At 39.6% G+C, this 16,518-nt stretch overlaps 1 protein-coding gene across 5 annotated transcripts in view; it reads right to left on the bottom strand.

The window, feature by feature from the left end:
• The window catches only part of ryr3 (ryanodine receptor 3), a 111,578-nt gene that overhangs the window by 9,052 nt on the left and 86,008 nt on the right, over positions 1-16,518 (bottom strand). For 3 of the 5 annotated variants that reach the window (XM_051409995.1, XM_051409996.1, XM_051409998.1), the window contains 25 exons: positions 16,327-16,445; positions 15,498-15,696; positions 14,231-14,325; positions 13,750-13,895; positions 13,478-13,565; positions 13,270-13,362; positions 10,948-11,115; positions 10,624-10,683; positions 10,378-10,512; positions 10,018-10,130; positions 8,766-8,862; positions 7,595-7,707; positions 6,313-6,364; positions 6,157-6,213; positions 5,863-5,962; positions 5,282-5,361; positions 5,025-5,101; positions 4,866-4,939; positions 3,875-3,889; positions 2,936-3,016; positions 2,703-2,791; positions 2,490-2,618; positions 2,267-2,371; positions 1,475-1,556; positions 40-1,325 (listed from right to left, as the gene is read on the bottom strand). In XM_051409995.1, coding sequence (XP_051265955.1) covers positions 40-1,325; positions 1,475-1,556; positions 2,267-2,371; positions 2,490-2,618; positions 2,703-2,791; positions 2,936-3,016; positions 3,875-3,889; positions 4,866-4,939; positions 5,025-5,101; positions 5,282-5,361; positions 5,863-5,962; positions 6,157-6,213; positions 6,313-6,364; positions 7,595-7,707; positions 8,766-8,862; positions 10,018-10,130; positions 10,378-10,512; positions 10,624-10,683; positions 10,948-11,115; positions 13,270-13,362; positions 13,478-13,565; positions 13,750-13,895; positions 14,231-14,325; positions 15,498-15,696; positions 16,327-16,445 — 3,653 coding nt within the window. The remainder of the gene's footprint in view (positions 1-39; positions 1,326-1,474; positions 1,557-2,266; positions 2,372-2,489; positions 2,619-2,702; positions 2,792-2,935; positions 3,017-3,874; positions 3,890-4,865; positions 4,940-5,024; positions 5,102-5,281; positions 5,362-5,862; positions 5,963-6,156; positions 6,214-6,312; positions 6,365-7,594; positions 7,708-8,765; positions 8,863-10,017; positions 10,131-10,377; positions 10,513-10,623; positions 10,684-10,947; positions 11,116-13,269; positions 13,363-13,477; positions 13,566-13,749; positions 13,896-14,230; positions 14,326-15,497; positions 15,697-16,326; positions 16,446-16,518) is intronic. The other 2 variants (XM_051409997.1, XM_051410000.1) reach the window with 1 other exon arrangement.

The following is a 16,518-nucleotide window of genomic DNA, read 5'->3' as shown; positions in this document are numbered from 1 at the left end:
TCATCACACAGATCAAGTTATTAAATTTTGACTGCAAACCTTCTTTTGATCAGTAGTGGAGGTCTCTGCACTCAACTCAGAAACATCACCCAGGCCCAGCTCCACATGTTTACCTCCTTCCTTCTTGGGCATCGTCAGCATCTCCAACATCATATCAACCTCTGCTATGTCACCTGTTGGTGTCATGGCTATATCTAAGCTTCTTGATGACTCAATAACCTCCACTTTCTCTCCTTCAACTGCATCTCCGTGGATACCAAACTGAGTTGGGTCAGGCATGTTTCCGAGGATGTCCGTCACCTTCATGTTCTTGGCTCCCTCAACCAGGCCACCACCAAACATGGAGGACCAGATGACGTGGAAGAACCCAAATATGAGGCCGTAGATTCCCTTGAAGAAGCCAGTGAAGAGCATCCAGAAGAAGGAGAAAAAGCCTGTAATAATCTCCTTGATGCTTAGCTTCTTGATTTTTTTGAACTGCTTGCGCACGTTTTTAACAGAAAACTTTTGGCGGGCATTGCTGATCTTCTTCTTGACTGAGCGGCATGCAGTGGTGAAGGCTGAGGCAGACTCCAGGGCACCCTCTTCCTCTCCACCCAGCTCATCCAGGATACTGTGCCCATCTTCCTCTTCCTCCTCCTCTGGTTGTTCAACCACATCTGGCTCAGAGATCTGTGAAGCCAGCTGCATTTCAAAAATGGTGTCCTCACAGAAATTTACAAACATCTCCATCTTCTCGCTTTCTCCACCCTCGTTGACCACATCAAAGATGAACTGACGTTTGGACTCTTTGACCTGCGGCTTCTCCCACTGCTCGCGGCTCGACTCACTGATCTCAAAGTACACCCTCTCGATTCGCTTTGCACTGCCCATGATTTCAATACGACCCAGATAAGGCTCAAAATAGCTAAGGACACTCTCTGCCAAGTCTAAGAAGGTGGCGAGTCTGGAGTCGTGTGGCATGTGTTCAGACAGGTTGGTCAGCAACACTGCTACGTTGAAGCCAATGTCTTTGGCTGGCTCATGGAATCGCTCTACAAACTCCTTGTAATTGAACATGTCATTCTCATCGGCCTCTGCACAAGAGAGCAGGAATTCTATCTCAGACTGGCTGTACTGCTTCTGGCTCTCCATTGACTTTTGGAACTCCTTCTTTGAAATAATGCCTTTAAACTCAGGATCATACTCTTTGAAATTGTCAGAGGTTGTCAGGTCCTTCAGTTTGAGGAACATGTCAAAGAACTTGAGGATCATCTCCACATTGTTAGAAGACTCCACCAGGGTATCAACCATCTGCTTTCCAATTGTTCCGTTCACCACATTACCTAGGGAAGCACATGCATTTAAGTAATTATACACAAACATAATACAGACACGTGTAACATGACTTTTAAACAATAAAGACATGTACTAGAACTGTGTCTGTGCCATTTTTCATTTTATTTGACACTGATTGACAGCTTCAGGCTCTTACCCTCTAGCAGAGACAGCAACATGACAACCATGTCCTTCTGTAAATCCATCAGCTCCTTCAACAGCTCAATCTGACTGGCATCCTAGATAAAGAGTCTTTCTGTTAAAGCTTTGCTATGGAGGAGTTTTCACAACACAAGAACACAAAGTTGTTTAAACTCTGAATGTGTTCTAATGCCAAGATCATCATTGGAAATAGGTTTCATAAAAGTTCTGTAAAATGTATCAAATTACCAACCTATCACAGTTTTATGTGTCATAAAGTTATATGCTTTTTACATAGTGGTTCCCACCCTATGGGAAAGGACCCATCAAAGGATACCAAGATATATTTTATAGGTCATGACTGAAGAAAAGAGCATTTTCCTTGTGAATACTGAATATTCTTACCTTTTCAGGCCTCTAAAATCCTTAAAATGAAACAACACTTAGTTGAACTGCTTTCAGCTATTATCCACAGTGTGATGAGGGGTCACAAGTTTTTATTTTAAGGGGTCACAAAACAGAAAAGGTTGGGAACACCTGCTGTAAATCTATTTTTAGATCTTTAAACCTTTGTAAACTATGAGATAAATAAATGAGGTAAATGAGGATAGTTGTAGTGAATTATGGGAATTATGGTTATTAAATGATAAAAGTAATAAAGATTTTAACCCACACACTGTGTTGCAGTCTTTGTGGGTTATGAATTAATGTACTTCAGGACATGAGATTTAAGAGCCTCTCAAGCTGAACTCCTTTTTATTGGTTAAAAGATGTTTTACAAGTAGACAAATTATAAGATTTATTGTACCTGAGACAGCTTCATTTGCATGTTGGCAAATACATGCAAGAAGCCCACAACTGCATCCCACAGTCTGCTGTGAGCTAAACTCTGCTGGTTCCCAATACACGGGCCCTGAAGGAAAGAGATATGATGAGAACAAGAAGAAAAAAACATCATGAAATAGCTGATGAAAATAATTTGAGTCTACATTGTGAATTTAACAGTGTTTAATGAAGGATCAGCTTCTTACCTGAATATACTCAGTCAGTGAGTTAAATATCTGCTTGGCAACAGATAATGCTTTGGAGAAGTTGACTTTTCCAGTCTCATCAATGACATCTTTGCCAGAGTAGTACCAGTAGAAGTCACTGATAGATTCCTAAAGAGCAGATTCACATTAGTGGGCAATGACGATGGTAGTGTGTGTGTACATTTTGTGGTTTTATATTTGTGCTTTACGCACCTGAAGGCGGAGCAGATAGTCCACAGTGCTGATAATGATGTTGACTGTCGTTGTGTTTCCAGTTTGGGTTCTCAGGAAGTTCTGGAAATCTGACAAAAAAATATATTTTCCTCATCCTCATTATCTTCTTTCCTCCTCTAATGATTCACTGCGTCTTCATGTAGCAATGCACCCACAGCTTATACAAACAAAACTAGCTTATCAACGAAAACACACATTAAGTACGACCTTACCTCCATTGTGGCCCTCACACAGAAGTTGCAAAAACCGGAACAGATCTTTAGTAAACTCATCATTCTGTAGCACCTTGGAACCTTAGAAAAAGAGACATCTTGGTGACTACAACTGTGACCCTATACAATGTAATTTAAGTATTTATTTACTCAACGTAAGGAGGTCTAATAATATGTGAAACTCCCCTCAGAAGCAATTAACATGAGGCAAGCAGGATAGGTTTCATGTTTAAAAATGTCTGAAGTCCAGGGCCTTTAGATTGCAGGTTGAAAACTGAATCCAAAGTGCTTTTATGTAAAAATGCTCTTACATTAACAACAGTGAAACGCTAGGACATTTCCATAAGCTGGAGGAAGCCTGATAACTTTCACATGCAGACCGGATTTGGCCTGATGAAGGGTGTCATTTCAGAAGAAAAGCAGCGGACAGACATGGTTACATAATTCACTTTTAAAACCAGATAATCTAGTCAACAGAGCTAAACAAAATGGGCAATATACATTTCTGTAAGCAGATAAAACCATGTGAAAGTTAGACATCTGTATGGAAACCAGCTTTGTGAAATAGGCCCCAAGTACAAAGCAAGACAAAGCTTTGCTTAGGCTGTGGAATAGACCACAAACCTTTAGTCAAACCCTTGAGAGGTGGCACTGATAGCCTTAGAACGACAGAGTGGAGCATCAGTAATAGGATTTGCATTAGTAAATGTTATCATGAAGGGAATGGGAACAAATAACACACAAAAGGACAGGCAATGGATTCTGTAGATCCACTTTCTGTGAACATTACCAGTTTGCATGCACAGTGTGTCCCTATAGACATCTGGGGAGGGGAGAGGTTGGGTACCAAATAAAGCAGGGAGTATGAACCACAGATATGAAGGAGACATTCAGGATGAAAGCATAGCCATATCAGGATGATCTAAATTTGCTATTTACCCCGCTGAGTGTGGACTGCCATCGATGGGTTTTTTAAAATGACAGGAAGGAGACAAACAATACACGAAGACATAAGCAAAAAGAGAGGACATTGAGTTAAAATACGAAGAGATATGAATATTTTGGCTACGAGTGAAAAACAAAGTCATGCAGTTAAAAATAATAGTTTTAGACGGGATAAATCATAGGCCTGGGTTGTGTCTATGTTGCATCTAACAAGATGAGTACCAAATAAGAATTAAGTCATGGTAAAAATTCATTACAGTAACAGAGACACGAGTAGTAACAGTGAATTGTTAAACACAGGACTCAGTGGAAATGTTTAGCAGAGGACTGAATGATGAAAAGACGGACATGTGAAAAGCGTCAAGTGGAGAGTGTTTGTGTTGAACGTCAGAGAGGGGCGGAGGTTTTAATGCTGGACCATGTCCTCTAAGACAAGATCTGTGCTATTAACAGCCACTCAGCTGTTCTGAAATAGAGGACAGGATATATACCTACCTACCTTTATATCATCACAGAGGTTAACAGAAAGTGGGTTCATACTTTAAATTCTCACACATTAACTGTCCTAGTTAAGCTCATACCTGCTTTTTTTTTTTTTTACTGCAAAAGAAGACATTAAAGACACCACACTGACGACTTCAGTGACTTCAAGACTGTAGCGCAAGCAGCAAACTATTTGTAAAATCAAAATTCACATTGATCACAATGTAATTTTGATTATTTCATCTACAAGGGCCATACAGCAACTACGTATTAGGGACTACCTCTTATTAACAGCTCTGAATGGACACTGAGGTTATAAAGTTGTCATGGTTCAGCATTAGCTTGAAGTGAAGGAAAGGGGATCTTATGTTGTGTTTGTAATCAACAGTAGGGATCTACTGTACTTCAAGAGAAAACCTATGCAATGTCGTGCTTAGAAGACTAAGGAAGGGAAAACAGCTATAATATCAAACCGTTGATCTAATAAGAAATATTTACTTACTTGAACCTTCCTCTGTAACCATGCCAAGTCCTTCTGCTTTGTTCTGCCTTTCAAATGCATTCAAGTCCAAGACACTAGGGAAAGAAACTCCAAAGTCAAATACGAGCACTTTAAACAGAAGTTCCTTTTTGCGGTATCTATGGTCCATCAGTACAGTACCTGCAGGACTGCATCAGTCCTGAGAGACTCTTGAAAAAGCCTGCATCTCTTTTCTCTTTCAGGTAATCAAGCATTTTCTGGTATAAGAGAGGAGACAGACATCAAACATCCTACTGTCCAAACAAAACGCTACTGAGATGAAGTCTCTGAACTTACTGTATGGATATATGTTGATGAATGGACAGAAAAATAAGAATGATGCAGTAAATAGAACAAATTGATGAACATAGTTGAATATTTGAGCTGTATAATCTGACCTGCTGAACTTGCACATTGCCTCCATTTAGAATGGAGATACCCAGTTTGAGGGTGCATGTCACCATGGGGCCCAGTCGACCTGATAAAAATGAAATAATTTAGGATAAACGTAGGACAGAAGCAGGTTTGACTGATAATAAAGGCTACATTCCTGTAGCAGATCAGACAGCTTCTGTAAAGCTTTTTATGTGACATGAGACCATTTTACTGCAAAGAAGTATTTAGTGTTTTCTTCTGAGTTGTATTCAAAACTCTTAAATTTAACAGACCTCATATTGAGGTAAAACTCCTGAATTAACCCAAGAAAAATGAAACAACTTCCACCACAAAAGAGTTTAAAGCAGAGGTATCCAACACATATTATTAGTAGGCAGGGCTTCAGATAAATTAAGGCCATCAAAGTTGCAAAAATTATAAAATATCTTTTTATGTGGCCCTCCATGTCTGTTGTTGAGCTGTCATATAAAAGGCCACTATCAGTCTGTCAGTGCTTGTAAAACAGAAAAAAAGAATATAAATAATAAAAAAATTATTTCCATTAAACTGCCCGCCAGTAGTGAATTGATCAGCTCACTGTTACCTTTACTGGCGCTGATCATCTGCAGCACCATCTCAGCGGCCCCACGGGCATGCAGCCTCGCCTGCTGATACAGGATCTTCTGCTTTTCCATCTCTTTTTCCTGAGGCGCAACACACGCAAACAGAGCGGTCATCATCAACATGCTTTTTATTGTACCCGTTCTGAATATTTAAAGGTAACAGGTATATTTTGCTTTTAATATACAGTAAGCTAAAAGTTATTGCAAAAGAAACATTATGATAGTGGTCTGAAAGAGCCATTGTTAAGAGTATGTCGGTCGGAATGAGATCGCACCTCAAAAGTCTTTTCTTTCCCTTCCTCCTCTTCTTCCTCCTCATCCTCTGCACAGCTCTGAAGACACAAAGGTCAACAGTCAAAGCTCATTTTTCATGTTAACATAAGTCTTACCAGAATTATTTATATATAAAAATAAGTAATAAAGAACACTACCTTTGCCATCATGTCTGCATACGCAATATATAAAGGATCTTCTTCTAAGTGACTGAAAAGGAGTGAAGTCAAGACACAATCACTGTCAACAAGTATCAAAAAATATACCACATGCTATTATCCATGTGAAACATAATCTAAATACTACATTCTCATAATAAATAAATCTCCACTGAACCATTTCATACAGCTGCGCTTGAAATTAGGGTTGCCCTGTAGTCCCAGGAACAATAGAAATATCTCCTGGGACACAGAAATACAGTGTCTGGGACAATTCTGAGACAGTAGAGAAATATGCAGGTAGATATATCATTTAACTGTTTGGTGTTCGAATTAAAAAAATATGAAGTGGCACTGGCACTAGCTCTACACTATGTCACCCGCAAGCTTACACACACAAAATCAATTTTAGAGAGACACCAGTGTTACCAACTGGCAAGCTTTCCTTTCAGACCCTCTTAGTGTCTTTATTTCTAAAAAGAAGTGACAAATTTAGCAACTATTCAAACCATCAGAGAAAATATATTAGATATTAGATAGATATATATAAGACATTTATTAAAATATATTAAATTGTAATTCATTCCCATGCACGCTGCACAGAGTAATTGCAGTCCACCGCTCTTCTGCCAGCAGTGCAGGGGTCTTTTCCACTCCTCTTGTGCCATGCACAGGCAGTCAGTATGTGTCTTACTTCAAAATGTACAATGTCTCTGTAGTGAATGTGCCATTATTTGGCTAATTTATAATAATGTTCAAAGTATGTGTATGTAAATTTCCATTTCTATACTGTATACCAATCAGAAACAAATTTTGTGTTTGCACTTCAGTTTGCAGTGATGCATTTATTGATCAGTTAGAAATAATCAGGAAACAGTAACTGAACCAATGACTAAGATAATTATGAAAAGTGATTGTGGCCAATAGGGGGATTTGAATTTTTTATTCAGATATAACTCCAATGAACAACTAGCGGAACTTAACCAGAGTTATTAAACTACATTCATTATGTTCAATTGGGGACCATGTCTGTTATGTCTGGGACAGATGGAAGTATACTTTGAGGCAGTTGAGGGACACTGAGGAAAAAAGTTAATTTCAAGCTCTGCCATACAGCAATATTAAGTCAATTAGGATACCTGAGATACAACAAATGAATGGGAAAAATATGTACTGACATTGAAAAGAACATATTCGCTCCTAACTTTGTTGGACAAAAAGGAAGAAATGCAAGCTCACTGTAACAGCGCCTCACTCATGTTCAGTGATTCAACTCTCTCACCTTCTCTCTGTCAGAGCGTTGTGGCTGAAGTGGAGAATAAGTTGGTGGAGAGGGTCTGGCTGGATCTCAGCCACCTCCTCTTCCTCCTCCTCCACAATTTTCATTGGGGTTTTCTGCAGGAATCCACAGGTGTGAATAGTTAGCTCTGCCCAGGTCTCATCTGATCACTAATGATCTCTCTCATGAAACATCATCCTACAGTTTCAACTCATCAACATTTTCTTCTTGACAAACTCACTGACAATTGTGCCCATTCACACATTTGTGAAAAACTCTTAAATGAGTCACATTCAACTAGCACTGGCATGCAGATGAGTTTCTGTCATGTCCTGGTGATCAGTGGAAAGGACAGGAAGAGGAAAGTTAAGAGTGGATGATGAATAGCGTTGGAACCAGTTTTCAAATACATGCATATTACAGCAAACAGATGCAAGCAGTAAGCAATTTGGTGATATGACTTTGAACGTGAAGAATGATCCTGAAGGTACAGGAGCCTGACAAAGAGGGACTACCACAGCTACACAAATCTCCAGGAGTCCAAACTAATCTGACAGATTTGTAGAATAAAACTGACGATAAAAATAATCTTCTCTAACAAGAACAGTGACTTTTGAGCAACTGTATGTAAGGCTGTACTTTAAACGTATTTAATGGCACAGTTTTAGTGTCTTGATGAATTTGCTGCACATCTGCATACAAAGATCTAATATGAAATGTGGTCTTCACATGACTACGCGAGCATGCCACTGACGTCACGGCCACAGAACGTACTGTAACGTAACCTTCACACTCACACTACAGACTTACAGAGTACAGCGAAAAGACAACTGATGGGTTGGATCCAGATCTGACAGCCAAACAGCTAGTGACTCCTACTTCTTACCACTGCTGTCAGAAAGGCATAGCCTGCTTTTCTAGTGCTGTGAGCGCCGGAGCTGGCCCTGTGTCTCCTGAGTTGGTCATGCAGCCTCTGACCCCTGACGGATCTCTGTTTGAAGGGTTTTGCACGCCTAGAGCGGGGGCCCCTGGGTGCTTTGGGCGAGGTCCCCACCCGGGTGCGCTCCCAAGGCTCGACAGGCGCGGAGCTAAAGAAGCATTCGGCAGACAGGACTGGCTGAGGGGTGCCAACGCAGGGCACATGGGGCAAGGGCAAGGCGAGCCCAGTACTTACTGCCAGATCCTGAACTAGCTTCTCCTCAAAGGAGTACTCCTCTGCCTCTATCCAAAGTCTCTGATAGGCCGGGATGAAGAAGTTGATAGCGCGATGCCTGGGGAGGGGGGAGGTGAGGGGAGGTGGGGAGGAATGGAGAGGAGTGGGGAGGGAGGTACAGTGGCATTAGGGCGGGTTCTGGTGAGTTTTTGGAGGAGACAGGAAGGAGAGATGTAGGGGGAGGAAGGGGTTACAGGAAGTGCATTTCAGGCAGGGTGGTGATTGGTCAATGTGGGACCCACTGGCTCTTCTGACTGGTCACGTTTGGTCTCTAAAATAACTGCAGTTACTTCCATCAGGTTGTAAAATTCATTAGAGGAGCATGCACACTTTAGGGGAGATATGCAGTTTTCCAACAAATCGGTAGATCTGCCAAAACAATGGGATTTTTTTTGCAATTATTAGATGTACATCTCATATTTTTCTTAACAAAGATGCACAGATGTGTTGTAAAGCTGCACAACCTTTGGTAAAATGTCAGATGAAAAACAAATCTTTAAATCATCATAAGAGCAAGCAAAGTAACATGAAACAACTTTTATACTGTGTATTACTGTAACCAAGCATACTTTTGTAAACCAGTTAGCCAACTAATGAAAGTCAAAATTGTATTCAATAGATTTCTTTCTTTCTGTCTTTCTTCTTCTTTCCTTTCTTCATTCCTTCCTTCAGGGTACACCTGAAATGAGACAAAGGCCTGCAGCTTGCAGTGTTTTCACTTTCCAAATAAGTTTGTTTCAGTCAATTCTTGGGCTCATTCTAGCTGACCAATCAGAATCAACAGTGCAGAAACAATTGGTTGCTAGGCAGAGATCGGTCCACAGCCTGGTGGATGAAGGGGGGGTTGAACAGATGAAGCATTCGCCCCGTAGTTTCACTTTACCGTCAGCAGGGAGAACAGGCGGTCAAAGCTGGAGGCTTTGAATGCCCTTTCCAGCCAAACCTCCCGATAGCCATTCAGGAAGTAATTATTATTTTTGTAACTGAGGGAGGATGAGGTAGTGTTATGCAGGAAAACAACACAGAGGAGAGAATGTCATTAGGGAGGCGCAGAGGGCCTCACATGGGCACACAATCAAGAAAAAAAATGCCCCACCCCCCCACAATTACTTGGTGATTGCTTGTTATTTTACAGTTAGATCATTACCTCATCTCAATATTTAATTAACGACATTGTACATCATAAAGTGTGACAGGTGTAAAAGAGACTCACCTGGGTAGATTGTAGAGTGGAGCCATGCGGAAACAAGCCACCACAGCACGCTTACGCTGTTTAGACAGCAGCTTATGCCACACACACTTCTTATTTCTTAGAGGCTGCTCCACCTGACAGACAAGGAATTACAAATGCAAAGTAGGGAACGATTGACTAATTACAATAAAGATGTTATGTGTAGCATGTACTCTAGATAATAGAAATATAGATTGAGCTATCGGGAATTGTGATGATAATCCAAGCTGTTACTTCAGCTTCACAAAGTAACTCTTCAAATTGTTTATTCTGTAACAGTCTCAGACCCAACAAATAATATATTTAAAATGATATAAAACAGATGAAACTATGTGTTTTTACCTGATCCAGGTGGAACACAGCAGCAGAGATGCTCTGCACTCGGTCCACTGTGTGTTCTGAGTTTTCAGGTTCCTCACTCTTCACCACCACATCCTTGTACAGGTTCAGCTGCCACTGGACCGCTGGGTCATCAGACTACAACACAATAACAATTAAATCAATAAATATAGTAGCCTCGTACTAAACAGTAATACTACTTCAATATTATTTGCTAAAAAATTTAAACCATGCAGAACGTCATCTTACCTTGTCCTGGAGATGGAGATTCTGACGCAAGTGCTCCTTTACCTCATCATCTGTGTCTCTCTATGAGGGGAAAGGGCATTCATGACAAAACACATAAAGCCACAACAATGGACTACACTTCCAACAAGAATCATATAAGTGAATCAAATATAAAATAACTTGAGGCTGAAGGACAGTGTATTAAGAGAGAGAGTACATGTTGGACCTCCTGCATAGAAAAACAGTAAAAACACTAAATATATCATGATCAATATTTAGGTAGTTAGTATTCAAGTGGTCTAAAAATCTTAGGTCTTGAACCAGGTCCTGTTTTTGTTGACTTACTAGACTGTAGCGTATCTTGGCGAGGGAGATGAGCTCCTGGTCTCCTGGGGTGCACATGTTGAGGCCGATGGGCAACATCTTCTTTAGGGCAGCTACAATCAGAGAGGTCTGGATGGAGTAGTACTCGCCTCTACGGCGCTTGTGTTTCCTCTCCTGGTCTCCTCCGGCCTACAGAGCGAAAGGAGACGAGTTTACTCTATGAAGGTGTAAGGTACTCTAAACCTAAATGAAATCTTTATTGATTGAGAGGCTAGACGAAGTGACTCTCCAGGCTTATGTGCACACACGCACCCACGGACACTTACACATGCGCAGATGCAACACAAGAAATATTCTTCCTAAGAAATATTTTTATTCTTGCTTTATCTTGTAACTTAATCCTATTTTATTGTCCTTCAAGCACAAATTTTAGCAGGTTGTGGAATATCCTCCCCATTATGTCCTGTATAGTATGTGTTTGCTGTTTGATTTTCTTTGATTCAATTTATTTAAACTTAACTTTTGCTGACCCAACTATGGTTTCTCCTTCATATTACAGCCTTTCAAGACAGGGTTGTAAAACTGCCGCAGAAAATCAGAAACTGTCAAACAGAGGACAGTTAAATTCTTTCCATTGATATTCTATGATCATTTGATAGGGATTTATCATCTTCTTTTTTCACTGTATGTGCATTTTTTTGATTTTGTGTCCCATCAAATAATTATGAAAATACAAGTTTTAAATGACATGTTCTATTACTGTTTTGTGTATATATATGCACTTACAAACGTGATTATTTAACATTATTAACAGTTTTTGTATTTCCCAAATCAAATAAGATGTGTGCTAACTAACTGGAGGTTATGCATATAACCAATGTTCCCTGAGGGAGGGAAACGAGGTACAACACATAAGTATGGGGATTGAGAAAGGGAACTTTATAGCACTCAAATCAAATACAGCCACAAAATCCGAGAACCAATTTCTAATGACTGTTCTTGTCAGGGCACAAAAAGTGTGTTTCACCTTCAAACCATTGATTATGATGAATCACAGCCTCTGGGAAACAAAGTTCTTCAACATAAATCAGTTAAAAAAAGCACAGTCCTCCTGGATCAAGAGCTGAAAGGCTTTTATCCACTGTGAGCAATCGTGTCAAAACACTCAAAGAGTGCAAATAAATAAACTGACTGCCGCTGCCAAAACAAATAAACAACAAACTCTCACAGTGACAGCGAGTGGAGCCGCTGGACAAAACTGTCAACATCCAGATATATAACCTGACTTCACGACGACAAATATCCACATGAAATGTCATGTGTCGTAAACCTCTGGTGTAGAGGTGAATTTAAGAGGTGTGAACTCATACAGTTGATTTGTAGAACATCTCACATCTACATATTCAGTGGGTTCAGCACATGTCAGGGGATCTATTAAAAACACAGAAAAAGTGCTTATAAAGACTTTTCCTTTCACTGCCAATGAAATATAGTAGCAAGAGCCTGAGCACAAGGGGATCCCGTCAGTAAAATAATTCAGGCTGTGCTTTCTCAAAGTGCTGACATAGTGAAGGGGAGAGCAGGAGAGGAGATAAGTCCAAATTAAACCCAGAGAGAACGAAGATGTACTCTGCTCCCTCTACTGGGTTCATTACAACAGACAGATGTCTGAATGAAGAGGTCGATATCACAATAAAAAAAAAAAAAAACAAGAGTTATTCTTGGAAGGCCCGTGGGGCACTTTTACTGAGTAAATGTTATCTACAACAAGATTTCAAATCAAAAGTTATGATTTTTACTGTCTGATAACTCTGACCATTAGATCGACACTAATAACTTGAGGCCAATTCTTGGACAGGTAACAACATTTCATTCTACAGAGCTCAATTTCTGACCTGATCTGAAGCATACAGGAGATTTGCCATTGCTGATTACTTGCTGAAATTGCTCAAAGCCCTTTTCATTAAACTGATTTTTAAAATATTTTACAGGATACAGTCTTTTTCTATTCTCTTTTTCTTCAGCAATCCGAACAACAAATCCCACAAAACCACCAATGTCAGTCAATCCCTTAATACTTTTGGACTCTCCTGACATTTGTGGTGCTCAGCTTCAAGGAAATTCAATCCCACTGAAGTTGTAATTGTTTAAAAATGGCATTAACAGGCAATACTTGTCAGTAGGATCTATTCATTGTTGGTTTTGGTATTTTCATAGGTTTTGTTGACAATAAGAGAAATAGTGAATATCACCAGACCTATACTTTAATCATGTCATCAGCAATATCTCAAATCTAGCTATTTTGTATTCATCTATATCATGCATAATATCCATTATATTTACCTTGGACATCTTCGTCTTTCCCTCTCCAGTCAGAAAGCCCAAATTGTTGATCTCATTCTGAACTACAAAGTTTTGTTCTTCACGCTTAAAGTTCTGGATTTAGAGGACAAAGAAAAGACGATATTCAGGAAAGACATCCTCAAGACCAGTACACTGGTATCAAATATCATATTGTGGGAGGACTACTAGACTTAATGGTGAGACTTACATGGGACTTGCACCAGAGGATGAAGATCTCAGCCACCATCCTGAAGAGCTCAGTGGAGTCTGCATCTGGCTCCTTCAGCCACCTGGATCTGGAATAGACAACGAAATGAATCAGGGACATTAAGTTGTATAACATCTGTGGAGTAATAGTGGATAGTAAATTAGAAATATAAGTTGATAAAGCTTAAGGAATACAAGAAAATCTTCATGCTGCTGGAAATCCAAATCCCCTTAAAGATCTTGAAATGAAAACGAATATTTTTTATGTTGTACCTGCTGTTGTCCACATAACGGATGAGCATGGGGTAGAAAGCATAAAGGTCTCTGCAGAGCACAGCAAACTCATCCAGGATGAGCAGCTCGGCCTCCTGGTTGTCACCTTTACCGTCAGCCTTCAGCAGCTCCTCTTCAGCCACAACCTACATTTGCAGCAAATCAACAACTCATCTCCGGCAATCAATTCATTAGTAGTAATGTCCTCACAAACAAACACTTCCAATTCAGTGGCAACAATCTCCTCCCTGCGTCCTCTCTCGGTAAGTGACGGGGTATTTTGACACTCAATAGGTAAAGTGAATGAGCATAATGTTCTTGGACTAGCTCCTCTGACTACTGACAGCTCCATATTTACAGTACAGGTTCAGCAGCTTAAGGTGGGGTCAGCAAAAAAATCTACTTTAAACCACAGGTACCACTGAGCAGTCGATAAAATGTGCTGCTATACTACCATGTACAGTATATTTTATGCTCTGACCTTCACCGTCTTCTTCTTCAGTTTGTCCAGTGTGGGCAGGAAGTGGGTTCTCAGCAGATTTGCTCCAGCCTTAGAGATGATTGGCTGAGAGTAGACTGGAGACAGAGACAATGGAAAAAATATTCTGGACGTGCAGCTGAGAAACTGATGCTGTCAAGAATTTCACATTTCTGGAAGGATCGGCACTTCAAGTTTTGAGGACACAGAGATCAAAATCATTCCTCTGTCCCTGGAGATTACTGGCTCTGGTGACAACTGTCACAACTGTCAAACTATATTTAGCGCTTAGTTTTAGAACAACTACAAGTTTTTAAGTTGGATCAGCAGTTTAACTTTTTACCGTTGTCTCTCAAAATACAGTAATACAAAAAAAGTTAAAGAATAGATAAATAATAATAAATTCATAATTTCCTTGTTTGTATATGTGTTAGAAGTAAAATAGTCAAATGTGGTTTAAACAGTTTAGACAGTTCTTCAGGCTTTTTGCCCCCACAGCAGCCAATTATGTGATCTGGCCTTTTCTGAACTCCCACTGAGGAATGTGCACTGAAAATACAAATGTTCAACAAAAATCAAATGGTCCCCTCATGGGTTTCCTCATTTAAAATAGTTTTGTTGTTATACTGAATTGTGACCTAAAATTTGACTCTGTCCTTGTTTGTTAATGATGTTCAAAAGAGAACAGGGATAAACAGTAGAGTTTCTAACTCTACTGAGACAAACTGACAACATCTAATGCAGTGGTTCCTAAACTTTATTCATTAATGTACGCCCTTTGAAATTTTTTTTTTTTAAATCCAAGAACCCTCTGACCAGCACAAAACAAAGAGGTACAATATAGTAATGCTCCAGTGTCAGATTTATTAAGGACACTTATATGTGTCATTTGAAATGTATTGAATCCATCACATCTTTTAGATAAGCTGTACTTACAATAGTAATTCAATTTAATTGAAAATAGGTATATTGAATATCACTTACATTTGTTTACATATATTGTAGTATCTTAAGAATTATTATCATCATTATTATTATTAGGGCTAATACCATCTGCAGTACTCAAAAGTACCACTAGGGGTATGTGTACCCCCATCTGAAATACTGATCTAATGAAATGTAAATGCATATTACTGTGAAACAATTAATTTGGAATATTCCCCGATATTTCCTAACAACACCAAAGAAGCTGGGAAAAAAGGCAATCGGCCCAGTGGGAAACCCTTTCGAATCCCATTTATTCTTTCTCAGCATTGAGCCTGGCACTTACCTGCAATCCTCTTCATCCAGGGGGCGTCATCGATGCCAAGGTTATTGTTGAGGATCCTGAGGATGTTTCCCAGGATGACGCTGAGGTGTTCAGAGGTCACCATAGTGCAGCAATGGGTACCTTCAGGTGAGTTCTCCGGACCTTTCTCCCACCAGTAGGACAGATAGTTACACAGCATGGGAAGGATCACCTCAATGACCTGCAGGAGACAGGCCGAAGGTGAAATATCCATCAGGAACTGATCAATGTGTTGTGTTTGGGACCAAATGTTCTGAGCCACATTAATCCAAGAATATATGCAATAGCTTCCAATAATGATTAATTATGAGGTCACAAAATGTGTTTTACTTTTGTTATGCAACACACACAGATATTGTTTAATTCCACCCTTACACTCAGCTTGGCATAATTTAAAGACTTAGAAAGTTTTTTATTTTTACTTTATGTGAACAAATATTTGTGTCTCTAAACTGTTTAAAGCTGTTAATACAAAATGTTTAAATAAAGGATATTACTACAAAATGTTTATCATTTTATATTAGACTGTAAAATAATATTCAGCACTCACTGCAAAATTTATTCTTTCTTCTTTAGCAGTTTTTTTTAAAACATATAAAACAAAGTAAATAAAGCAATCATTAAAGCCTTTAAAAGTAAGTCAAAATTGATGGAGCAGAGGCTGAGATATCCTGACTTTCAGTACCTCATATAAACACTTTCCTACATAAAATGCAACTCAATAGTAACACAAGTAGTGTTGTTGTGAGACAAAATGCCCCCAAACTGCAGCTGTTTATATACAATCGAATATCCCATCAGCCCTTCAGACCTGTGGCATGTCACTGTAGCGAGCTCCAGACTCTGAGACATCGTTGACATCTTTAAGCAGTCTGTCAAGACGAGGCATCTCTGGACACATCTCCTCCACTGTGTCGGGCATACTGAGAACTGGAAAAGAAAAACACAAAAGGCAACATTTTAAAAGCTGAATTTCATATAAATATTTCAAGAAACTCAAAAG

This window comes from Dicentrarchus labrax, unplaced genomic scaffold, assembly GCF_905237075.1.
Source record: "Dicentrarchus labrax unplaced genomic scaffold, dlabrax2021, whole genome shotgun sequence".
NCBI lineage: Eukaryota > Metazoa > Chordata > Actinopteri > Moronidae > Dicentrarchus > Dicentrarchus labrax.
The sequence above is the reverse complement of the archived record's forward strand: the minus strand, read 5'-3'. Positions and strand labels throughout refer to the sequence as shown.